Source organism: Agrilus planipennis, unplaced genomic scaffold (genome assembly GCF_000699045.2).
Source record: "Agrilus planipennis isolate EAB-ADULT unplaced genomic scaffold, Apla_2.0 scaffold128, whole genome shotgun sequence".
Classification (NCBI taxonomy): domain Eukaryota; kingdom Metazoa; phylum Arthropoda; class Insecta; order Coleoptera; family Buprestidae; genus Agrilus; species Agrilus planipennis.
This window is the reverse complement of record NW_020438862.1, coordinates 258,054-285,595: the sequence shown is the minus strand read 5'-3', so window position 1 is coordinate 285,595 and position 27,542 is coordinate 258,054. Positions and strand designations below refer to the sequence as shown.

The 27,542-nt window shown below is 35.0% G+C and overlaps 2 protein-coding genes across 5 annotated transcripts in view; one reads left to right on the top strand and one right to left on the bottom strand.

Annotated features, from left to right (window-relative positions):
- The window catches only part of LOC108738090 (alpha-methylacyl-CoA racemase), a 47,185-nt gene that overhangs the window by 11,177 nt on the left and 8,466 nt on the right, over positions 1-27,542 (bottom strand). The gene's annotated exons all lie outside the window — the stretch shown is intronic.
- On the top strand, positions 55-27,490 carry LOC108738111 (protein big brother). Of its 2 annotated transcripts, XM_018471354.1 has the most exons (5): positions 55-931; positions 2,610-2,798; positions 17,992-18,252; positions 23,821-23,928; positions 27,181-27,490. In XM_018471354.1, exons 1-5 carry the CDS (start codon positions 755-757, stop codon positions 27,214-27,216), a joined length of 771 nt encoding a protein of 256 aa, XP_018326856.1. In that variant the 5' UTR covers positions 55-754; the 3' UTR covers positions 27,217-27,490. The 2 variants fall into 2 exon arrangements, with proteins under 2 accessions (XP_018326856.1, XP_018326857.1); XM_018471355.1 differs by lacking the exon at positions 27,181-27,490 and having other exon boundaries at positions 63-931; positions 23,821-25,173.

Genomic DNA, 27,542 nt, shown 5'->3' with positions numbered 1-27,542 from the left:
GTTTTCTCAATATCACACAAATTTTAAATTTGTTATCCTTATACTTAGGAATTCTAAAAAGTAGATATATGTATTTAAAGCTGTAATCGCCGCACTGAACTTACAATTAGTGTCGTTGTAATTTTGATGATGACTTCTTCGTATATTTATACTTGTGTTTGTAATTTTGTTTATTAAAATATGCTTCATCAACTCTGCACAGTGAAAACTTATAAGAAAACGGGAAAATCCGGTGAAAGTTCCACCAGAAGGATTATAACGTCGCATTTTAAATGCTCAAGGAGCTTTTTAAGCCAAAAACTATAACCGAAATCGTTTTTCCGAAAAAGCATTCCCAAGGGTCCCTTAATAAAAAATTTAAAGTTCCTGAAAGCCATCTGCACTCTTCACAGGCAGATGCCAAAAATAATAGGATAACAAGGATAATCTGATACTTATGCCGCCCAAAGACCAAACAGACTTCGGCATAGGACAGGATGTTAAGCTGAAAAGCTCCAGTGAATGTTCCATTGGTTCGTTCTAAATAAAGGCTCCGCCTTTTGCAGGGCTGCACCAAGGGGGCCCCCTTCTTTTACTGAATGAGTCTTTCAAAAATGTTTCAGCATCCAACTTCAGTGATCAGTATCGCTTTGTATACACTGTGCGAAACAAGCGGATTGAGACAGTTGCGGTGTGAAAATTAACGCGTCTGCGATAGTTCCGCGAAAGAGAAGAAAATTCCGAAAAAGCGGTGGAAAACTGAACTTACAGTGTTATGCATTCAATGAACGATCCCACGTCGGCACTTGCAGGGATGTTACCGTTCGATTCCATCGGTATTTACGAACAACCGAAACCCCGGTTCATTTTCAAAATGCCCAGGGTCGTACCTGATCAAAAAGCCAAATTTGAGTCGGACGAACTCTTTAGGAGACTTAGCAGAGAAAGCGAGGTAAACTTGGGAAAACTTTTCATATTTTTTTAAATATTTCAAAAAATCAGTAAATTTTTTCTCTAATTTGATAGGGCATTTTGTACAATCAAGTATAATATTAAACAAATTTATTATCTAATAGGCATAAGTTTCTTTGTTTCATATTTCAAAGAAAATTATACCATCTCATTCATATCTATTTTTACTTTATAATATACTTGTCTTAACAAAAACAAAATATGTATGTTTACTTAATGGTAGTTATCATGTAGGTACATTTTCATAAATAATTTTGTATTTCTCAAAAAGCCACCTACCAATTGCCATGGGCAATTTTTATCATAAATTACGTTTATTAATTAAAAATTTAATATATAGAAAGTTAGTGTAGTATCTAATTATAAAATAAATTAATTTAATTGTGTGTAAAATAATAGTTTGTGTAAAAATAATTTTATACCTATTTCACAGAAAAACCAAAGTACGTATCACTAAAAACATCTTTCCGAAGTTTTCTTTTTGATCTTTAATTAATTTGGTTCATCAATTGAATTAGTAATGGAAATTCAGTGAAGCAATCAAAATAAATTGTATTAGGCGTAGAAATTTGTTTATTGGTCTTTATTGTAGATATCAATTTAAAACTTTCACAAATATCGCACACAGAAACAATAAAACCGTTTTATATTGCATCTTCTATTGCTTATTTATTAAAAAAAAAGTGTTGGATGTAGATATCGTACATCTGATTTTGTTATTACGAGTCGTGCTGACGGTAAAAAAGAATGCACTTGTTATGTCCGGTGTTAGTCATCATCGTCGCAAAAAGCTGGTTAGTCTCAATTCTCGGAATTCCTTTTAGCTCATCAGATTTCCCACAAAACGAATCGACATTGTAATTATTGCTCGCGAACAAATACTGACTTGAATACCTAATTGCATTTTTACGGGACAATTACGTATTGATACTGGCGATGCATGTTGAAGTTGTATTTGTATTTGCTTTCGTTTTAAACTATACTGGGTGAACTAATACTAAATAAGAGAAAATAAAAGACGAATTTGCTATAATACAGGCGTGTTTTTCTGGACAGATGCTTTTTGCTTTGGATCTAAAGGTCATCGTCGGTTTCTTCGGAGGTTCTTCCATCTCCGATGCTGGATTGTGGACCTCTGAAGAAGCTCGCCCCTCGTTCTAGCGAAACGTTAGGTTTATTAACTTTGTTGAATTTGGTCTGAAGAAGCTCGCCTTTCGTGCTAGCGAAACGTTAGCTTTATTAACTTTGGTGAGTTTGGTCTGAAGAAGCTCGCCATTCGTGCTAGCAAAACGTTAACTTTATTAACTTTGCTGAGTTTGGTCTGAAGAAGCTCGCCATTCGTGCTAGAGAAACGTTAGCTTTATTAACTTTGCTGAGTTTGGTCTGAAGAAGCTCGCCATTCGTGCTAGAGAAACGTTAGCTTTATTAACTTTGCTGAGTTTGGTCTGAAGAAGCTCGCCATTCGTGCTAGCGAAACGTTAGCTTTATTAACTTTGCTGAATTTAGTCTGAAGTAGTTGTACCTAATTACAATCTTTTTGTGAAGAATTGAATTCTTTACAAAATTGTCCCACAAGCGTCAACTTTACGAACTCAAGTAGCTTTTGATATATAGATAAAAAAGTATTTGTTAGAAAATAGATTTGTTTTTTGTTTCAGGTCCGCTACACGGGTTATAGAGACAGGCCGCAGGAGGAGAGGCAAGGACGATTTTTAAACGCCTGTCGGGAAGGACATACCGAAATAGCGTTTGTTGCAACCGGCACAAATTTACAATTAGTTTTTGCACCTCCCAGCAACAGTTACATGCAAAATAAAGAATGCGACTTCGACAAAGAACAAGGAAAGGTAGGTAAAGATATTGTTAAAGTTGTAAAGCAATTTGGGGCAGATATTGTAGATCTTTTCGCTAGAACATTTTGATCCTAGTTGCTTAAATAGCCTAAAATTAAATTTAGGTGATAACTATATCCCTCTTGATGTTGTTAAATTAGATTCATTGTCATTCTGATGTGCTTGATGGTTTGATATTATGATTTCGCCAAAGCTTTTGATACTATTGACCACTCACACCTTTCTAATCTTGGCCGAAAATTTGAAGTTGTTTACTTCAAAAAATAGTAATTCAGATAATATAATATAATATTGATAATTCTTTGTTACTAGAATAACTGAGATATTTGATCTAGGAATAATTTTTGAGTAATCTTTTTGTTTTAACAAGCATGCCGAATTGGTCAATTCTAAAGCTTAAAGAAGCATCAAGTGCAACATAGAAAAAGTCCAGCATATATTTTTAAGATCATTCAAACTGTGTATGTCCATTTTCTACACTGATCATAATTATTCAGGATTTGGCAGGAAAATCAATTTTATATGATTTATAATGATTTTACTTTTACATTCAATATTATTTCAGAAAGCATAGATGAATTATTTTCATTTAGACAGACTACGATCTTTACGAAAACTCAAATAATCGTGATTGAATTAAACGTTAAATATTAAATTATTTCATTCTTGCATTCATTGACTTGGAAGGCACTTACGAAAAATACCGCTTAGTTTGAAAAACTTCTGGTCTCTATTTCAAAAAAAAAAAAAGATAGTACGAAGTAGGTATTCAATCTCCAAATAGAGTGGTAACAAAGTAGAAATGATAGATTGTAAAACTTGGGTCTTTTTCCCAGTTGATTTATTATAATTCCCGATTATTTAGGTCCAACATAATACTAAGCGTATCTAAACTGCCCTCTTGCCTAATGACAGGCTTGCCTAATTGTGATTGCGTCCACCCAAATCTCGTGAAGTTTTCACCGTGAAATTGTTGGTACACAAGGCACCAGGTGCCTGAAGTTTCTCAAATTGCTCGTTTTGTTGCTTGTAACAGACACGATTATTTCAAAAGATTACCGTAATGCTTACTGACAACATTATATCTATTTAGATTTAGGTATACATATATACAATACTGAATAGCTTGTTGAAAGAGATAGAGAGAAAGACACAGCAAATTTACCATGAAATTCGGACGTTTTGCTATTAAATTTACCAACGTAACCAAGTACCTTTCAGATAAATAAAAAAGTACAAAGTAAAGCAGTGAAAGAAAAATGAATTGTCCTGTTTAAAGGATTTTATTTTAACATAAGCTCTTAGTAGCATTATTATTATCCTGCTGGTTCTTTGTATTTGTAGAGATTCGATAGACAGGCTTTTGGTAGTCTAATTTTTGCGCATGCATTCAATGTTATTTCAAAATGGCGTTTATACGATCAATAAAAGCGCCGCGACGCTATTGGGCGTCGGTTTGAGCGTCGTCCTCCGCCATGATGTCTTCTAATACATACATCATCCTTTTATTGCTTGCTTTTTAGTTAAATACTTTATGAAAGATTAAAACTAAAATCTGCTTTTCGAAATAAAAAAACAACAAAATCGTTATAAAATATTTACCTACATACGTAAAGCTTTTAATTGTTTATTAATTTAAATATCAAAGAATTATGTATAATGGGACAATGGGAATTTTGAGAACAACTTAGGAAATGAACAAAACCAAGAACAGGAATAGATAAAAATATATTCTTTTGTAATTTTGTAGTATGATTAATTGTATTTATGCACTATTGAAATAGCTTTAACAGCTTTTCGATAAAATTATAAATAAATACAAACGTAAAATCATGTGATATCATGTATTAGGATTCCTATTTCAAATAAAGTAAATATACATATTTTTGAATTATTTGAATATTTTTTGAAGGGAAAATTAAATGGTAGTTTTCATTTTTTGTGTTTGGGCGTTAAAGCCAAGCGTTGGGGTGTATTTACGACAAACCATTTCCGCCCTATTAGGGTAATTACCTTAACAAACCGGAAGGGTACGTTTTCTAGAAGATTTAAGGCAATTAAATGTTGTCTACCTAAAGGTATAAAATTAAGTATAGCATGTTATTGCTCGGAGGTAAACAGTTTCAATGGACACGGTAATTTACCTAACCAATTAAATAGGTACAAAAGGCACGCGCCCATAAAACCTTAAAGGACCATCCGACGGACCATCATGGGCTGGACATATGGTCTTCGCGTGTTTTTTTTCCTCACGCAATAACAATTATTATTATTTCTCTTGTTTTTGTTCCTATTAAGTATATAAGTTTTAAGGAAGAAGAATTTCGAAAACAAATCGGGCAATAACGAGTTTAAAAAACACCTCATAGTTCCTCATTGTCCAACGACGCATTGCACATCTTCTTTAGGTTTTTTTTTGAAAGTTTTACTCGACTTCATCAAGGGATTTAAAAAATATTTGCCAGAAACGAAACAGTTTTCGTTTGCAAACTCCTTTCACAAAATAATATGTTTGGAGTTGGTCGACTACTAAAACGTTCAATTAAATGATCCAATTATGCCTTTCGATATCTGGGGTTTAACGTTTAATCAGAACCTTTAATCAAAAGGCAGCGACTTGACGTATGTTAAGCACACTAACAAACAATTTGGAAAAAAAGTGGATGGGTCGACATTCGGGTGTATACATGGTTGCATGTGTATACAAAATTACAGTTTAAGTTAAACGGTGTGGTGGATTTTTACTACAATTGATTAGATATTCTTTCACTCATTGAAAAAACTGATTATTAGTGTAGGTACCAACTAAAAGCGACGACGAAAACAAAAAGAAGCTTATGAAGGGAAGGGAGTGCTTTTAAGAAGTAGGCGATTTTAATTTATGACTCGGGACAGCCCTTTTGTCGCCAGTTGTAGAACGAGGCTTTCTAGAACGAACTAATTTATTTTTAAGGCAAACGTAAATCACTCGGAGTTGTATTGTTCTTGAGACATGGCTTTCGCTCGGACCCGTGTTGGGAAAAGCGGATGAGAGATTAGCACTTCGTTTTAGAGACGGAAGTTTTGAGAGAGAGAATGAAGACAGAATTAAGTTTCTGTTAAAGGCGCAATTTTCACGCTCTCCCTTTAAAGAAAGATTTGAAACTTTTCTTTAAAGGCATATATTTCATTTTAGAATGTTTTAAGGATTCATTGACGAGCGCCGTTTTTGTACCAGTTTAATGATTTTTTACCACGTCATTTAACTTTTATTAATCTTATTGTTAGTTTAGTCTCTAACGAAGGACGACACTTTAGCAATCGAAATACATTGCACTATTAATTTTTATAATGAATATGTATTTTAATGTGCATATGCAACCTACGATGCGTACGAATGTAGACATTTAGACCCGCCTATTTTTTCCCAATTGTTTCAAATACACCGAAATTGATGTGATATTTCTTTCGTTTCGTCCATGATTAAACAGATGAATAAACTAACATTGTTTCATAAAATACCGAGCAATGATTCGATTAAACTATTATTAAAATTTCATGCTAAATATTTGCCAATAATGCATATTTCACAATGGCGAATTATAATATTGAATAAGCCAATTAAGTCGTATCAAATCATGCGACAATATAGTTAACAATCTGTTGAAATAATACGGTAGATAGTAATACAACGGCCTGTTGCATCAAGCATGATTGGTTATCGATTAAAATCAATTTTCTCGAAAAGTATATCAGGGCTAGGTGCTTATAGATTTAAGAAGGAATCGATCAGGCGAAAACATAGAAAACCACCGTTTCAAATTGATTACGGAACTACGAAAGCTTAATAAAATCATGCATCACTGACGTTGTACACAGCGCACTAGATAAAGAGAAAAATCGATTTCGTTTTTTGTCATCGCAATACGGCCAACCTGGACCACTTATTAACTCACACACAGACGCCCTTTATTTTATAATTAAATTTTAGTCTGCTTTATTTAATCATTATGATTCAGTTTTTTGGATTGCAAAATAACTAACATGTACAAAGTAGATCTAGCTATACGTTCAATAATTATTATTTGTTTTTTATTTTCCGTTGTTTAACATACACTAATTAACGGCACGTACGCCACCCCTGATCTCGTGAATTGTCACCCCCGCAAGGCCCACTGCGAAAGAACGTGAAGCTCATTGCTCTAACGCGACACGACGCCTGTATACGCGCGGACAAAAAACAAAAACACCTATTATGTCATTAGAAAACAAAAGGCGGCCTGGCGTCTGTTTGTTTTCAAGTCTCTCTCTTCTTTTATAAATGCCTGGCGTGTGCTAGTTAGCGCGGGCCCGTCGTTTGCGTCTATTTTCCCGTCAATTAAAAACACAGTCTTTTAAATATCTACATATTACCTACGCGAACGGTCCATTCATTCATTTATTCATTCGTTCGTTCGTTTGTCTGAATAATAATTCGTTTGTTTCCGAAGGACACGCGACTCACGATGTGACGCCTTTTGTTGCGCCTTGGCGTGAGATATTTTCTAGGACCGGCGTCGAGCGATCGTTTTGAAAACCGACGATTTTTACTCATTTCTAATGTAAACAAGGTCAAATAGTGAAAAAGTTTCCAAATTATTTCCCACATCTTGTAAATTTGATTTTCCCCGGCGCCGCCACCAAAACTGTCCCATACACTGGAACATAAGGGTTGTTCGGAAAGTCATTTCGTTTTTTTCTGTGGAAATGAAAGACAGTTTTCGTATAATAAACAAATACTTTATTCAATTATATATTGACCGTTCTGGTCCAACACCTTTTGCCATCTTTCTGGTAGTAGCATAATTCCACGCTCATAAAATTTTTGGTCTTTGCTAGCAAAAAACTGATCGAGGAGGTTTTTGACCTCCTCATTTGAGGTGAAGGTTTTACCGTCTAAAACATTTTGGAGTGACCGGAACAAATAATAGTCCGATGGTGCCAGGTCTGGAGAATATGGTGGGTGTAGCATTCTATCCCATTCAAGCTGTAAAAGCTTTTGGCGAGTGACCAAACTTGTGTGAGGTCTCGCGTTGTCTTGGTGAAACACTACACCTTTCCTGTTGATTAGTTCTGACCTTTTCTGTTGAAGTGCATCATTCAGTTTGTCCAGCTGATGACAGTAGACTTCCGAATTAATCGTAGTGTTATCCGGTAAAAGCTCAAAAAAAACTAATGCCTTTATCGCGTCTTTATCAGCTTCAACCGGCCTTCCCGAACGTGGTGCATCTTCGACATTAAAATTGCCGTTCTGGCACTGGCGTACTGTCAACACACCTTCTCCATACACATCAGTCAATATCTTTCTGGCTTGAACAGCATTTTTACCCTTTCCGTAGTAAAACAGTAAGATATGTCGAAAATGCTGCTTATCGCTCTTCATATTTAAAAGGGCACCAACCAAAAACTACTGCGTAGAATTAATTGGAATTTTTCACACACAAGTCTTGCTATATGAGCTCTCAAAGTATATAAAAATTATACGGCTTAAATGTGAAGTTGGGTGCAAAAGAATACAATTAAATCCTCTGTCGGGAAAAAACGAAATGACTTTCCGAACAACCCTATACTTTCCCTTATAAATCAATAATATTGATTTTCTTAAAGCACTCTGTACACTCAATTTATTTAACTATCTAATTTTTATTCTGTGTTTCAAAGTTATTTTTTTAAGTTTAAATCTTTCGTCTACCACACATGGTGCTAATGTTGTTTGCTACAGAGAAAGCATACGTATGTATGTATGTAAGTAAACTGTTAACAGATATAATAGAGCGATCTGTCTTCATTTCGTTTCTTTCATGGGTCATTTGGGAAGATCTAGTCGCTTATTTGGCGAGATATTTTCGACAGATGTGAAAAATAAACAACGGGGGTCGCACGAGCCAACAAGACTTTCAAAGGATCCTTCTTCTAAAACTCAAGGGTCCTTATTCTTATTATTCGAAATAGTTCTCTTTTCCTTTTAAAAATGTACAGCAAAAATAAAATACGCGACAAAATAATTTCCCTGTCAATAAATCGAATCCTTATTACTCTGCGGGTACAAGTGCTATTGCCATTGTTACTCTGCGATCAAAAATTTTTTATTTTCACTTATACGATTACAGAAACCAAAGGAAGCGGAAAACCATTGAAAAGTAATCTAAAAAGGTAACCACAAATCAGGGACATGACGTGCTTTCGTGGAGATATAATTTCTGTCGCGGTAAATACATGGGTGCCTATCAACTGGATCGAATTTCATGCCAACGACCAGTTGATAATACCGAAATGAAGTGTAAAAAATTATGTGATACCCATACGGCTTCATTATACTCTACATCAGTTATTGGTGAATTAATCTCAGGAATTTTTATTGTAACAACTATATAATGCTATGTAAAACAAAGAATAAAACAAAAAATTAATTTGTAAATGGGTTCCACCTTCGAAGACTAATCCATTATATGATTCGTAACTAATCACATTAAACTTTTCTACTACCATAAAATGGAAAAGAGTGAGATAATTTTCGTGATGTATGAGTTTCTTTTTTTGGTACTGTCAAATTAACTCTTTGTCAAAGGGGTGCATCACCTGGGTGCTCCCTTAATCTAAGCGAAACGGATGCTCTCTTTTAATCTCTGTATCATTTATCATCCCACCACTTGGATCGCAGCAGGCGCACTGAACATCGGTTGTTAATGTTAACGCTCTTGTCATTTCACTTATGCGAATTGTGTACGTGTTGGGGATGAACGATACCCCTATCATCATGCACATATCTATGAGGAATTGTTATAATTAAACTAGGAAAAGGAGGAGATATAATGTAGAAGTTTTCTCTTAAATTGTTTGAAGATATAAAGAAATATGTATCACATTCGTTTGGAAAAAAAAGGAAAACAAATGAGCGCAAAAACTGACATTTTGTTTCTACGATTTCTTCCTTGTCCCAGAATCATACGGTACTATTTTCGACCATTCGTCGCATGTTTGGCCGAAAGGAACAACCGGGTGGTCTGTTTTGTAACGAACACTGGGTGCAATAAGCAAACTAACCCATCGAGTTGCGTTACTTCCGCTTGGGCGACCATTTCAACTATCCTTATGCGGAACTTTATACGTTAAAGATACATAATATATATTACGTATATAGGTGGGTATATATCGTCTCAAAATCCGGGGTGTTGCTTACCAACACGGACACCCAATACTCATGGTGTAATGCGTGAATCGGGTATCTGATTTTAATATCAGTAAATTGATAGGGTAGCGAGAGGTCTGGTCAGGAGCGAAATTGATTAACTATGCACCAAAGGATTCATCCTAACAACATTGTACAATTTGCCATACCTAAATTACGAACTATTAATTGACCCATAAAAGCTTGTGTTAAGAAGTAAGAGTGTTGTGAATTTTAATTTAGTAAAATGGAATTTCTTGGGATTTCCTCACTGTAGTTATCAAGAAGATGATGAAATTGTGATGGTTGTTCAATGGAAAATAATAATTTGCAGGATTATTCCCGACTTATCCAAGCGGCAGTCAAGAGTACAATATTTTTTTAGACGACTTAGTTAAATTTTCCGCGTTTTTCCAGAATTTTTTTTTGCAAAAATGGTAAAGAGGTGAGGTTTTCCTTTATAGTCAACATTTTGATCTTTATATCTTCTGGTCTTCTTCGCCCCAGTGTAGAGTCTTCGTTATAGTTTAGTAAAACATTAAAGTTTGAAGCCCAAGTTCAATTTCACTCATTGGTAACCTAAAATTATTGCAGAAATGAATAGAGGGGATGTTCTTAATTAATAGTGGTTCACTGAGACGTTTCCCAATCCATGACATGTTTTTTTTGCAGAGGTGACCTTAAAATTGACCAAACTTTTCCTTTAAGTTTAAACACATACGTATAGTACTCAATTCTGACAAATTGGAATATTACACTCATTTTGATATAATTTCAATATTTTTCACTAAAAAACCTTATTCTTTTTTATTTCAATCATGAATTTCTTATTTCAATAGCTACTGGAAAAATTCTTTCATATAAACGTCCTATTTCTGCAATAGTCCTTCCCGAAGGACTTGGCATTAGAGTGATTTTTGTTCTCCATCCGGAAACATCTGTCTACGTACGCGTTCTCCTTGAATATACTAAAATTTACAGTGGAATTTTTCCTTCTGAAAAATTAACTGCAGTTCAAAGGCGCCTATAATATAGAGCGGTTCTTCAAAGAAACTTCGTCATGAACATGCAATAAAACCTACGTTTATTGTGAGCCTGCCATGCCTGTGTCTTTATAAATAACTCCCGGGATCGGGTTTATGTAGGTCTTTATTAGCCCCGTAATACTAACGGGACGGGCCATTAAAAGTTAGCATTTTGTAAATAATCGGTGGTTATCTTGTCAATTGTTTGTTTAAGGAGTTTAGTGTTGTCAGCGTTTTACATCAACACTGATCTACTATTAGCGAAGTTTATTATTTCCTGCTACCCAGGCGTGCAAGTTTACTGCTTGGTTTGTTTGCTTTTTTAACGAATGGTACTTCATTGATGGGTAGTAGTTAGGGTTACGTTTCAACAGAAATGACGAAAATCTGTCCAGAAAATCTTTCCTAAATTCCTACCGTCATAAATGCACGATCAGCTGGAATCACATAACATCCAGACTACTGTCTAAATTTCAGTTTTCTATCTTTTATCTTTACATCTATTTTTAATATATATATCGAAGACGCGATCAACATCATCAAAGACAGTACAACTGTAGGGATAGTTGTACAGGGGCAAAAGATTAGTATGCTTAGATTTGCAGATGATATTGCAGTATTAGCATCTAGCAAGGAGGAATTAGAGATAGTTTTAAATAAAATGGAAGCGGTATTGACAAAACAATATTGTATGAAAATAAATAAAAGTAAAACAAAAATACTGGTATGCAACGAAAGAAAAAGTAGGGAAACAGGGAATATAAAGATAGGAGACGAAGAAGTGGACGATTTTAGGTATCTAGGAAGTCAGATAAGTCATGACAGAAGGAGTAGTAGGGATATAAAGCAGAGGATAGGGCAGGGTCAAGTCGCCTTCAATAAAAAGGTCACATCTAAGCTTACGAACGGTTAATTTAGAAATTTGTACGGGTGCGAGACATGGACAGTGGGCGCGGCGGAATAGAAAAGGTTAGAAGCGTTCAAAATGTGGTGTTACAGGCAAATGATGAGGATACCGTGGATAGAGAAGGTTAGAAATGAAGAGGTATTAGAAGGAATAGGAGAACAGAGGACTCTATGGAAGTCAATAAGAAAAAGGCAACATAGGTTGGTAGGACACCTTTTCAGGCATGAAGGTCTAGTCAGAGACATATTAGAGGCAGAAACGGAAGTTAGGATGGGTAGAGGTAGACCTAGATTAGATTACTGTTCGCAAATAGTTAAGGATGTGGACTGTCATAGTTTTAGGGAAATGCGAAGATTAGCTCAGGATAGGAAGGAGTGGAGACACACCCTCAGTTTGAAGTACTTCTTTCTATCTTTTTATTAATGTGGACTCTGTTAAGTAAAACCGCTACAAAGAATTGAAACGAGCATCAACATTATTGAGTCGTACTGGTCTGTAAAAAGTTCAAAGTCTACTTAAAATTATTTCAAATATGTATTTGGTCAAATTGTCCGATTTAATTACTCACAATCACATATCAAAACTTGTAGAAACCTGTCCGTTGCCCTACAATCTTGAAATTTGGCACCAAGGAAGAATACTTTTACTATTTTACAATATTTTTTACATCATTTTGTTTTTGACTGAATTTGTTATATCAACTGAAGAGAATTTAATTCTGCAACTATGACAAAGTGACTCTTTTAAGTGTGTTGGTGTCTTCTAGCCAAAAATTTCAAGTTAAAAAAATAACATAATACAAACTGCGGCAGTGTCAAAGAAGAGAAAAGGGCAATAAAATTCCGAAAGGATGAAATGGTAATGGTCCTGATGACAGTTAATTACTTATTCAACACGACTTCGAATTCGTATGGTCGTTCACAAAGTAACATTTGTCACAAACTGTGGCACCGTGTAACAATTTGCGTCCGCCTCCTTAATTTACGTCCAGTTTTTGTATTTTAAGGCCCATAAACCGGCCATTAAAAGTCGAAACGTCTTTGAAAATTATTTTACATGCACGCGGACGTATCGTAGTTCTATTGTTTTTTTAAAACACATTAAATTTTACAGTCGCAACTCCCTTTCACAAAATATCCTTCACGTTTAGTTTCATGTTACAATTTTTTATTCTTTTTTGAAAATTTCAAATTAGAACACAACTTACTGTTCATTTTAAGCAGCAAAATATACTAGAAATTGGTTATAACGTCAACTTAAGTCCTAAAGATCGGCGATGTTTTGACGTAATAACCGAGCGTCGCTGTTACCAGACGTTACATCAAAGTTGTCGTTATAACCGATGTTGTCGTTATAATTGAACGTAAGGTTATCCCATTTTATGTTATTTAAATAATAATCCCTACTACGAGTACATTCCCTATTAATCCTAACTCAAAAAAAATTAAATTTGCCTACAGCTGTAGGTATCTGTTATTAGGGTTGAGGGGCAACGGTGCCCTGCCCTTACGAAAGACCATTTGGTCATTGGTCAGCTAAGTAACTAACGCACGATCTGATTTATTTAGTGACACGCCTAAATGTATTCAAAGAAGTTTGAAACTTTTGCATTATAATAAAATAATAGGCCCGGTTGTTGTACAATTCCCCCTTTTATTTAGCATCAGTCCGGCCCATCTCTGAGCTGTCCGACACATCTATTGTTACTCAGTTTTACAGGGTTACAAATGAGAACGCAGGCTAAGTAGCTAGACCTTTTGAAAAATCAGTTTTAAAAGTCATTTTTCCAACTATCCATGAGCCTAATTCATGCTACATAGTGCAAAGTGGTAGACGATCGAAAATATGAAACGTTCAACATTTGGACTTTCTGTAACAAGAGCGCTGTTGTCTAGATACTGTCATAATTTCAAAGAATGGATAACGTTTTTAAAGTCAGACCTTTTTAGGGCTTTAATTCATTTTATAATTCCATTGATTGCGATTTCTATTGTCCATTACATTGTTAGTAACAAATAAAATTGAAATTAACAGCAACAATAACTTTATTAGAGGCGTTAACAGTGCTAACAGCACGAGACAAAGCTGTGTAAATGACCCCCGCGGGGTTTGTTGGGGCCCGAAGGCTCTAACCCCTGCCCTGGACCAGATGTTCCGAAAGAAAAAAGTTCCGATAGTGAAATAATTTTCGCACGCCTTTTCTATACGCACTCGCGTACACATATAAAATGCTCTGCAGTAACGAAAAGGGTTTCAGGGGGAACAAAATTATTTCGAATGCCCCCCACGGACACCGCCATGCCCACTACGCTTTTAGTTTTTATTCAATTTTAGCAGACTTATTAAGTAGCAGTAGGTAACAGTATTACTAACTTATTATATTGTACAAGATATCAAACTCATCAAAACAAATGAATACTGATTTGATTATAGCTTTCATGTGTATCTGTTTATTTCATCATCGTCATAAGGTCGTCAGTCCTAAGACTAGTTGGACACGTACCTCCACTCTTTCCTATCCTGAGCTAATCTTCGCATTTCCCTAAAACTATGACAACCCACATCCTTAACTATTTGCGAACAGTAATCTAACCTAGTTCTACCTCTACCCCTTCTAACTCCTGTTTCTGCCTTTAATATGCCTCTGACTAGATCTTCATGGTGAGCTACGCCGGGATTCGTTTCAGCAAGTAGATATCCATATTTTTAAATGGACCTTGTTGGAGCATACGTAATCCTAAAATGTAGGTCGTACTACAGATGGCATTTACCATGCCATTTGTGGTATTTTCTAAAACGCGCTGTTAAGACAGCAGGTAAAGGTTGGTCTGTGTTCTGTCGGAGCTGCCTGCGACGCGCTGATGAGATCCAAAAAGATCGAAANAATGGGTGTTGCTTAGTGCTAATAATTATCTATATTTTTAAAATTACTTTTATTCAAAAACTTTGCCGTTTGATCTAGTTTATTATTTACTCTCATTACATTTCAAATTTCTTTGTTCCTTTGTTCAATTCAACTTTATAACATTTCTTCAAACATTTCTTAAACTAACAAAATAATTCGAAATGGTCTGTATTCTGTCGAAACTGCCAGACAGCAGGTAAAGGTTGGTCTGTGTTCTGTCGGAGCTGCCTGCGACGCGCTGATGAGATCCAAAAAGATCGAAATCGCGATCCGCGTCTGGCATTTTCGACAGAATACAGACCAGTTCGAATTATTTTATTAGATCTTCATGCTTGAGAAGGTGTCCTACTAACCTATCTCGCCTATTTTTTATTGACTTCCATAGAGTCCTGTTCTCCTATTCTTTCTAATACCTCTTCATTTCTAACCTTCTCTATCCACGGTATCCTTATCATTCGCCTGTAACACCACATTTCGAACGCTTCTAACCTTTTCTTTTCCGCCGCGCCCAGTGTCCGTGTTTCGCACCCTTACAGCGCCGCGCTCCAAACATACACCTTTAACAACCGTTCGCAAGCATAGATGTGACTTCTTTTTATTGAAGGCGACACGACCCTGCTCTATCCTCTGCTTTATATCCCTACTACTCCTTCCGTCCTGACTTATCTGACTTCCTAGATTCCTAAAATCAGTCACTTCTTCTAATTTTTCGTCTCCTATCTTTATATTCGCTCTTTCCCAACTTTTTCTTCCCTTGCATACCAGATCTATTTATCTGTTGTCTTAAAACTCGAGAATCCTATTCCAAATAACATCATCTCTAGATTTTTGGAAAAACTAATTTTCTACAGAATGTTTCACGATGACAGATTTTCTTGGGATAGTTAAACTCGTAATATGTAATACGTAATAGTTTTTTGGCGTCCGAAAGAACAATTTGGAAGGATTTACTGAAGGAGTAGAGTCAGAACCAAGATAGCATTCAAGTGTTGGTTCTCAAAATGAAGAAGGCAACATAAGCAGTACAATATGACTGTATGCTTCACACCTAATAACTATAAAAAAATGTGTTTTCACGAATTAAATCGCACACAAAAACCTGGTTTAGTTACATACAAAAGACACCTAGAATTTAGTTTAACATACCGATCAGCAGATATATTATAGTGAAAGTTAATTCTTATTATGAGAGTTCACCGAACAGCCTTGTCAACAAAAACGACATGAATGCAAAGTAATCTCCAATTTCATACCGTTCGAACAAGACACAGTTTTTGTCTTTTTAAATTTTGCATCATACGCAATAATGGTCTTTCTCAAAACACTTGTACAGATGAAAAACCCGAAATGAGTTTCGTCGTTTATTTCCTATGGATTTTTCGCTATAGTTTTATTGTCTTGAGATCATTTCTTATGTAAATAATAATCTTGGGTTTTATTTGCAAAAATACCCTGACCGTACCTTTTCGCTTTAATGAATAATGCATTAAGTTTGACTCTTATTATAGTGCAAATTTTATTATTGTTTATACGAATATAGGTAGGTATCTATTACTTAGTAAACTACCAAGAAACTTTATGTAATAAATCTAATTTGTTGATTTATTCTCCACGCTGAATTTTAATTAATTCGTAAATAGAGCAAGCAACAATTAAAAACAGAAGAATTGAAATAAAACCGTTTTTGTTTCAACTTCTACCTCTAAAAAAGTAACTTAAACTTCATTTGTGCAATTCATCAGCAAACAATAACTAATCGCTCTCTTTCTATTGAGTACTTTGTCTTATTTTTAATAGTTTTTTTAAACAATTGACGTTACTGTTTATATGTTTCAACGATTGCATTTTATAAGACACTAGTATGGATATAAAACAGCGACCTTGTTCAAACCTTGAATTTAATTTGTACGTCTGCAAAGTGTGTATAAAAATAAACTCTATATATTATTATTAATAAATAATTTAACTGGAAAAAAATCCACAACTATTATGTGCAGTTACCGGGAAATACGTTACTGTAGGAAAATACGGTTTACATTTTTAATCTTAACCGCTCTAATTGTATTAAGATTTAATTCAGAGAAATATACAATTAGGAAAATACAATTACACTTGCTGATAATTAAACAATTTATATATTATTGATTTCTTTTGTTTTATTATTAGGGTATTATGTCTATATACTGATTGAACATAAATTAAATGATTTATTTAACGTGATTAGGTGGTATAATTAAATAAAAAGGAATAAGAACGTCATGATGACTGACAACTTTCAACCCTTTAAATACTTGGTATAACATGATTATAAAAGGAATTGTCATCCATCAGATCCTCGCATTACACGATTACTTTGCATTTTTGAGTCCCGCATCTAAAGAAACCAAATTTTTTATTGCGTGAACCCTTTCCTTAATCTAATATAAAAACAAAAGCTATTAAACGAGACCAGATAAATAATTCGGGTTAGGGGTCGTCTAGAATAAACCGTGTAAGTCGATGTCGGTTACAGTAATAAATTTCTGCTTTAAAAAAATAAGAAAAAATCATCTTCAAAGAACCCGTTTAAACCATTGTTCCGACATGTGTCACCTTGTTAACGCATAAAATTAGGACCGATCCTTTGTCTATAACAAAACTACCCCTGCACGCCTGCCGGAAATCATTAAAAGGGTATATCTTGTTCTCATTAACCGTGGGGTCATTTTTGACGTGGCCTACTTCGAAATAAATGGTTCAGATTATGGCCATTCATATAACGAACGTTCGACCATTTATCATGCTTTGTCTAAAACGGTCCACGGTAAGCTACATGTTAAATATTTGTTTAAAGAGAACCCGAACTACATAACACCATTAATATAATGCCTTCACTAACAACAAAAAATATTGCAATTACTACATTAGTACAGGAATTTATTTATAAATGACGACAAAAAGTATATAATGTACGCTAAAGTTGCATTCGAATGTGCTTTCTATCGATTAAATGTTTTTGATTGCTTTTTGGTTTTTTGAAACAATTTCCTTGATTGTTTTTCTTGTTTCGACACTCTTTTTTTTTTCTTTCTATGTCAATAATGTTTTCAATATTTTGTTTTTTTTTACCAGCAATGCTTTATTTATTCGTTGTTTTTTATCAAGCTTTTCATCTGTTTTTTCAGGTCCATCTAAAATCTTCGTTTATAATGAATGGGGTGTGTGTTCGATGGCGGGGGTGGATCGACTTGGAACGGCTTGACGGGGTGGGCTGTCTGGAATATTGCGAAGAACGAGCTGCTACAGAGGACGCTTTGTTGAGGGAACAAATCGAAAGGTATAACCAAAGACTTCGAGAATTCGAGGACAAACAGAGGGCTGCAGCAGGATATAGACCAACTCATAATCAACAGGATCATCGGACAGCTACCGAACAGGAACTTGAGGTAGGTAACACATAATCAATATTAAAGAGAATGTAGAATTGTTGGTATCAATTAACAGGACCTTGCTATATCTGGGCTTCTTTTCTTCTAATTATCAAGTATTTAACAGTTCACAAAAAGCCCTTGTGGTTAAAAAAATAAATATATGTGTTCGTTTATAATTTTTCTTGTGGAATAGTTGTTGTATAGTTAGATATAGTACGTGGACAGATTATATTCATTAGCAGGTGTATTTATTGTGTTGACGATAGCTGAGAAAAAGAGGATTAGTAACGTAGGGCCGAAGAAAGGGCCTAGGAAATCTGCGTGGGAGTGAACCTGGTGAATAAACAGATTTTATTACAATAAACCTGACGCTTAAGGGCAAATCGTCCATTGTACACGTAGGGGATGATCTGGAACCGGCTTAATGCGTTTCCATATGTATTTGTTTTGCTAACAGCTATTTCACGCACTGACACTTTGAAACACGTCGACGTTCAGGATTCAGAGAGACACATCATCAGGAGATTAGGCGGTGGATAAAATACATTGAAAATAGATAAGACGAATAATTAAAAAAAAAATGATGTCCATTTTTGACTTCCAACGTTTATTACTATCAATTTGGAAGAAGTGGTCGAGTTGAGACTCTGCGTTCACAAAAAAAGATTACAAGACGACTGGCCACACAGCTCATACATGAATTTTCTTATCACGTATGAATGACATCAAATGAAAGGTACGTGTATCTAGGCGAAATTGTTACTCCAGTATGAGGCTGCAGTTTCGGAGCCACCTTAACAATAACATCGAATATATCGTAGGAAAGTGAATAATATTTTAGATAAACAGATCTTTAATAAGATTTATCTGCTCGTAAATCACAATGAAACTATTGTAAATATAAAATAGCAAACATCACGTTTCCTTCATACAAATCTTTAAGTTTCTGTTGTAAGGGATTTTAGGATTTCTGACGTCCTTATCCACTACAACAATGGTTGGGGATAGTAGCTCGTTCTATGTACGAATTAGACGTGCTAACAGCCGACAAAAATATTGTAACAAACTTGAATCGCCGTTGGGTGCATCATAAACATAAATATGGAGTCCCCTTTTTGATTTTTCACTTCGGCACCTTTTCAAATGTCAATATGTCGCCCCGTGGGGGTTACTCTTGTTGAATGAGCTCGCAGCAGCGCGAGAGGGAGCACGACAGCGCCCCCCGCAGTCAAATCTTCCCGTGTGTGCTTTTGATATTAAAAAAAGGACGGCGCAATTTTCTGCAACTATTACAAATACAGTTGTATAAAAGGGCACCTACTATAACCTCAAATAAGTAGTGGATATGTGGGCCAAGATAGACGTTTTGAAAATTGTAGATTTCAAGAACACTTTGTACTTTTCAGAAAACAATTGTCAGTATCCATATTGTTTATAACAAATTAAAACGCTGGAGCTGTGTAAGTAATACCTACTGGAGTGAATTAGATATTGAAAAGGGTAAAAAAAACAAGAGAACAAAGGGAAAACATCTTGCTAAGAAGTTTAATTTAAATCGACGGGGTTGTTTATTGCATTTAGAGATATATTTTGATTTCAATTAAATTATACTATTGGATCGACCCTTTGGAATGCTATTATGATCCCCCGTTTACGATCAGAAGGGTTGCTAAACCACCCCTAGTGTAAGAGATCGAGCACACTGCACGCCAGATTATACGAATGTCTTTACTGATATTTTGTAATTACTTTTTCGACAAGAAAATTAAAAATTGATGCTATACTCGAAAGAATATCAGACCATTGGAATTTTTAAATGCCATTTTATAAACGGTCGCATTCTTTGGTGTCTAATATGGTTGAAAATCCAAAACGAATGTTCCAAATAGAACAGGCTCGCAAAGGTCTGTTCTCCGAAGAGACCTAATAAATAAAATTATCGTTTACAACATGATAACTGGTACTTAACTTCCTTGCTTTTGAAAAGTACAACAATGCCAAGTCAGGCTGCCAATAAACATAATGGGGCTGCCGATCTGACTCGTATCTGACGTTCATTGTGCTCCAAAAACTGACCGGTGGAAGCACCGGTAAGTGCGTGTACTATTGTGTTTTTGTTTGCCCCAAACAGGATGCAGGATTGCTGCAAATATCTCCAATAATACTACAATCTATATATATATGTGTGTGTGTGTTTAGAGAATATACATAGACAGATGATTTATTAAGGGGTAGTTGGGATTGAAACGTCCGCTATTTCGAGCATTCTATTACGATCTATCCGAGAGGAGGCAGCATGTAGGCTATTGGATGTAATATTTGGACATTTAGGGGATGAAAATTTATGATTTTTGAATGCGATGAGAATCAGCAACACATTTGTTGACATGTTCATTTCAAAATCCGGAATCGTTAGGTACAATAAACGGATTCTATTAATGTGAAGGGGGATGCAAGAGGGTAGGTGTTTCAAAAACGTTTAATGCAGAATTATTCTTAGATATTCAAGTGACAGACGGAAACATAAATATTTAGTTGATTTCCTTATTTCTCTTTGATGGTTATATCAGATGAATATATGCTTGGTTTATGAGAATTAAGCAATATTAAAAACTACCCCTTTTCTTGGATTTCAAACCTCATCATCATCGTCATAAGGTCGTCAGTCCTATGACTGGTTGGACACGTACTTCCACTCTTTCCTATCCTGCGCTAATCTTCGCATTTGTCTAAAACTAGAACAACCCACATTCTTATAACTATTTGCGAACAGTAATCCAATCTAGGTCTATCACTACCCCTCCTAACTGCCGTTTCTGGCTCTAATTTGTCTCTGACTAGACCTTCATGATTGAGAAGATGTCCTACCAACCTATCTCGCCTATTTCTTATTGACTATTCTTTCTAATACCTCTATATTTGTAACCTTCTCTATCTACGGTATTTCAAACCTAAATCAGGAAAAAAGTGATTACAGTAGATTTGAATATGGACGGATTACTAATATTTCTGCATTTATTTTATAATTGATGTACGGTAGGCTAAGAAAACAGGGTGTAAACCTATTGGTGGATTCAAATCCTTTAAAAAAATGATAATAATTGCTTTTTATTAACATAATTCAAGAACTAGTTACGAAAAAATGTATGTAGGTGCTTATATCTCTACAGGAAGGAATAAGTATTGTAGAATGTAGAGTTTAGAAACGGGACGTGTATAGGGGAGTCCCGGGGGCGATCCCGTTGTGCAAGAATGATTGGCTCAAAGGCCGGTAGCGTCTGAAATTGCTTATGCGAGGGTGCCCTTTAATTTGGAAGGGTCGCGCCCCCGACGCTTGCCACCCTCGACGCTCGTTAATGATCACTCGCCTGTTTCGAACTAGACAATAAAGAAAAAATACGACAAAAGTGCTCTGCTCTCTGTGCATATCAAATACTACTACTACTATTACGCGCAACTGATTATTGACAGCATCATTGTCAGCACGCTGATCGATAGGAGAAAGGACCACGGGAGAACATTTTCCAATTGAAAGGTCGGCGTTCGTTTTTTATTTTTTTTGTTTGGTTGTTGTTGAAATAACAAATTACAAACACTAGACGACAGAAAACGTTAATGGTTGCGGTAGCGGCCCAAGACTCAGTTTGACAATCTTACTAAAACAATACATTTATTGCAAATTACTCTTTCTTATTCTGGGCTAATCTTCGCATTTCCCTAAAATTAGAACATCCCACATCCTTAATTATTTGCTACTAGTAATTGAATCTAGGTCTACCTCTACTCCTTTTAACTTATGTTTCTGCCTCTGAGTAGCCCTTCATGCCTGAGAACGTGTCCTACCAACCTATCTCGCCTATTTCTTATTGACTTCCTTAGAGTCCTCTGTTCTCCTATTCTTTCTAATACCTCATCACTAATAACCGTCTCTATCCACCGTATCCTTATCATTCGCCTCCAACACTACATTTCAATCGCTTCTAACCTTTTCCTTTCCGCCGCGCCCTCCGTCCATGTTTCTCACCCGTACAACGCCGCGCTCTCCAGACCTTTAACAATATTTTTCGAATTTTTTCGAAATTAATCGTTCTTTTATTGAAGGCTTATAATTATTACTGAACTTATGTGAAAGATTATAATAAAATTTCCCTCTCCCATAAGTTTTACACTTCCTAAGGCCATATTTTCCTTTAAAACATAACTTTTTCGAATACATGTACGCCAATCATTTGGTCACCCATCTTCGAAACAATATAGCGAAGAGACCTCGAAAATTACGGAATATTCCAAAATAATAAAGAATCAAATTATTAACAGTCAGTGCATTTCTATAACCTATATTTACTACTAACAAATACTGTCTAATAAAAGTAAGATGTCAAACTTCGTTGAATAATACATAAACGCAAACCCACCCCTGTTTGTTTACATAACTCTGTTGCGACAATCCTCATAATCCTTGAAAGACGCCGGCAGTAAAAAACAGTTTATGCCATGGATGAGCGCATATAATGAACCCTCCCCGAGCAGCTCCACTGTGTCTTCATGTCCTCCATTGAAATAAACAGTAGTCACAGTCGGAAGGAGGAGAATGTACAAAAAAAAAAGAATAAATTGTTCAAAGTTCCGACGGACGAGGGTATCAACTAAGCACGTTTTTAATACAAATGGGATTAGAGATTACACCGGCTCGTAGTATTTGTCGCATAAGTGCATTTAAGAATCTTCTCATTCTCATTCTCCTCTCTCCGGGAGAAAAAGACGGGATGATGACGATGATAATGATGGCATCGTCTAAAAGGCAACGTTTGAAGCTATATGAAGCGTGTAACATGAAAATTAGGAGCCGGAACTGTTCTACCTGAATGCAGGCCCCGATCTATTATTATATTCGAAAAAAGAAACAGTTTTCGACCTTTCACTAGTTTCAGAATAATAGAAACACTTGATTTGTAATGGATAGTTTCGGACGGCACTTCTGTCTTCGACGGAACATGAAAACTTTCTCACAAAGTGTCAAGTTTTGAGTAGAAGAAACTTATCTTGTCTCTTTTGTAACTATAATGATGGGCTAGCAATTTCTTCTAACACTTGGTAAATCTTTAATTGTTTTCCCTCTTCAATGGGACACAAACAGATTCGGTTCTGGTAATTCCAAATCGATATTTTGTGAGAGAGGTGTCCGGTAAATTTATTTAAAATAAACTAACATTCGATGATAGTAACTTATTTTAAAGATTAACTACTGTTGCATTTAAAATATTTCAATTCTGCATTAATTTGTATCTGATGATAGTCTGGTAGTGTAGGATATGGGGAGATTCAATCTCACAAATTTGGCAAAATAAGTAAAAAGTAGATAGTAAATGGCTAAGAACAGTGTTAATGTTATTAAATGGAACATTTTTTATTTAAGGTTTTATCAAATGACGACAAGTATAACCAACGATAAGTCTATTTCTAAAGCATGCTCTTTAATTCTTACTTTCAAAGATTGACCATTTTGTCCAATGTATGTTGTGCCAAGTTATCTTTACGATTGTCTTTTCTTTTTCTTCTATAAAATGATTTCTTTTGTTTCAGTTGAGAATGGCCAACAATCTTCACGGTACGGGCCATCACCATGGTCACCATGGAGGTCCCGTGTCCTCCAGATGCCACGGTCCCCCAAGACACGGCTTACCTTTACAAGTAGGACTGCCACTTACGCCACCGTAGCATAATAATTATTTTTGTGCTTTCGCCAATCCCAGTTTTTTTGTGCAATTGCGAAGCTTAATCGGTAACGATTTTTCGAAAACATAGAAAAAATAAAAGACGGTGACATCAATTTTGTAAAGTCGAATTGGAAATTTATTATGTAATTTGTTTCAAATTAGATGAAAACGAGTTCGAAAATACATCCTCCAGTTCATGGACCTTTTGTGGCTATTGCATTTTCTGTGTTTTCAATATGATTTGCAGCATTAACCAAAAAATCTTGACACACTTATAAAAAATATTTATGATTTAATTAAAACGAAATAGTACAAAAGAATTCTGTGCTTCAGTAGTCTATTTCAAAATATTTCTTTAGTAGTAGACTGTTTGAATAAAACGCGTGTCGTCAGGGGAAGAATGGACCTCTTTCCGACCTCAGCATGTTCCCTTTGATTGTGGACTAAATCCCGTAGATTTCAGTGAAGGCACGGGCTGGATTACGTGAACTAGCACCCGAATGTTTACGTATCTTTTCAACCCTTACATCAGGCATTGAGGCATTGATTAGATTGTTTCAGTTTTGTTCTGAGGATTTAAAGATAAAATTCAAAGGATTTCAACCCGTATTTGTAATTCATCTAACATGACAAAATCTTTGAAATTTTAAGTTTCTTTTTGATTATTATTGGATTAGATAGGTAGATTTTCACATAATATTTGGGTACTCAATAGAAGAAAGAAAAGAGACTGAAACAATTTAACATGTTAATAAATAATCCAAAGAAGGGCTGTGTAATTTGAGACATCTGTTTACAAGTTAATATATGTTGATAGTGACGTTCACACTGTCAAGCCTTTGTCGTTTAAAAAAGCGCAACTAAATGCACCCGGGGTACATGCAAATTAAATAGGACCCTTCCGTTGAAAAAGAGGACACATTTGCTTATAATCACTACAGAAATATACGTAATATGTGTCTCTTGTAACAGCCAGTAGAGTCGAAACATTTTTACCTCCAAATTATCTAATACACAAGTATTTTGAACACACTTTGTAAATAAAATTAATTTTTCCTGTCATTCGTGCTTTCTGTTATTACTTATATATTAATAATTTTATTATTATTTTTTAATCGTCTATTAGTTCACGATGTTACTTTGTATATTTGATCGAAACGTTGTACCTATGTGTATTATTATTTTGTAGGAAATCCATTAAATAATTGTGTTTATATTTTTTGTTCGTTTTATTTTCCTTATTTATTTTAGCAGTATACTTGATTGAAATAAGTTCCATTTTCATCTGAATTTTCCTCATTTTTTATGGTTGTTTTACGTGATAACATATACTCTAAAACCTTTATTAAGGAATCTATAAATTTTGTACATCCAATTTGTAGTTTTAGATATAATCTCGAAAAACGAAACAAACGAAAAGATGTTCTTTGATTCTATATTTCACAGTTCTTTCGGACCGACGTTTTTATGATGTTTATGTTCAATTTTAGTACGTTCACCATTACTTCGAGTCAAAATGTTCCTGTTTCAAATTCCACTGATGTTATTCCGAAAGGAATAGTTGTATATTTTTCAAAAGGCATATTTAGCCCTTGTCAACGGAGTTCCAGGTAAAATCGCTCTGACCTTTTGTAAACGACTCCCTTTGCAGCGCTACTGTATATGTCTCTAAGTAGTGACACGTAGACAATGGGAAATGGCACTTTTTTTAAGGAGAAAACATAGACCAGTTCGTTTGACAACGTCCCCCCGAACGAAATTCATCCCCTACGAATAGGACGGAGGGAGCTGGCCATTTGGAACGTTAAATTGATATGTTTAAAGTTGTCCAAATTGTTGAATGGACGATATTTTGAATCCGATACCTTTGCCGACAAAAAGGACTTTGACAATCGAAAGTAGGGGGATTACAAACAGAAGCTGACGCTCAAATAGGAACTTGCTATTTTTATAGAATTTCAAGATTAAGGACCGACGACTTGAGAAATGTAAACAATACATTAGAAAGTGTCACGTAGTTAAAAATATCGTATTGTAGTTAGAATTACGAATTCGAGTTGAGCGTGCTATATCATCGCTAGCTAGAACTAAACAAAAATGCGACAACATAACAACAAAACTTATGTTTTTGCATGTAATTTTGGAAATAATATTAAAAAAAATCAAATACAATCAATGCAATAGAGAGAAACTTCACTATTTAACTAGATTATCATCATCATAAAGTCGTCAGTACTAAGACTGGTTGGACACGTACCTCCAAGTCTTTCCTATCCTGAGCTAATCTTCGCATTTCCCTAAAACTAAAACAACCCACATCCATAACTATTTACGAACTGTAATCTAATCTAAGTCTACCTCTACCCCTCCTAACTTCTGTTTCTGCCTCTAATATGTCTCAGACTAAACCTTCATGCCTGAGAAGGTGTCCTACTAACCTTTCTCGTCTATTTCTTATTGACTTCCATAGAGTCCTCTGTTCTCCTATTCTTTCTAGTACCTCTTCATTTCTATCCTTCTCTATCGACAGTATCCTCATCATTAACCGTAACGAGCAAAGAAGTGACTTCTTTTTATAGGACTTTTTTTGATGTATTGCTTTCGAAATATCATTATAGTTAAGAATTATCTTAACTGCTTGGGTATTTTAAAAACTCGAATTTTTCAATAAACAAATGCAAATTTGTCCTTCGAGAAGGAGATCGCATATCGATAATAGGAAAGGATTTTTCCAATAGTACCTACTTGAAGTTCCTTGAATAGTACCTGTTTTACTAACCTCATAATATGTATCATGATTCACGTGAGCTAAATATTATAAATTCATATATTTCGCGGGTGTAATCGTGCGGAATCAGGTGTCCATTTAAATAAACATTTAAGCCTTATTTCTTTACGATATAAAAATTCATAAACTTTCAATACAATGGACTGTGTCTTCTACATAAAACATACGTCAAAATTACTAGCATATTAGCACGTGCCAGCACATCGCTATTATCATTATTACTAATACTAAATTGACGAGACAAAGAACGATTTAAATTTAAAAATCGAAAAGTGTCAAAAGATTATCGATTTTTATAGAAGCGCAACGCCAATTGTTATACGATATAATGGCGATTGTAGCATGCATTATAATAAACATCAACTCGACGATCTTTCTTTGTTCTATCGATTACCCACTGTATTGTTATTTGATTGTGAAATTGTTTATTTTTTACAGGACAGAAAGAAGAATGACCTCGGACACCATAATTAGCAACCCTTACTGTTTAAATAATGTAAACACGTCCTTCGAAACCGATATCTAGTCAGTCTTTAATTCTACTGTCGTATTATTGTGATATTTTAATGCAAGTTGTTGTAAATGAATTTTTTATTTTCTTTTTTATTATTGTATTTATTCGGCGGTTGGTATATTAATATACAGAGTGATCGTTTATGTAACAAATTGTAACAAGAAATGCAGTTTTTGTTCTGTATTAAATGATTTGATTAAAATGTATCATATTATGGTGTTCTAAGTCGAACCCTTTTAACTTCAATAAATGCGTCTCTCTGTGGAATACAACCGATTCTTTTCAC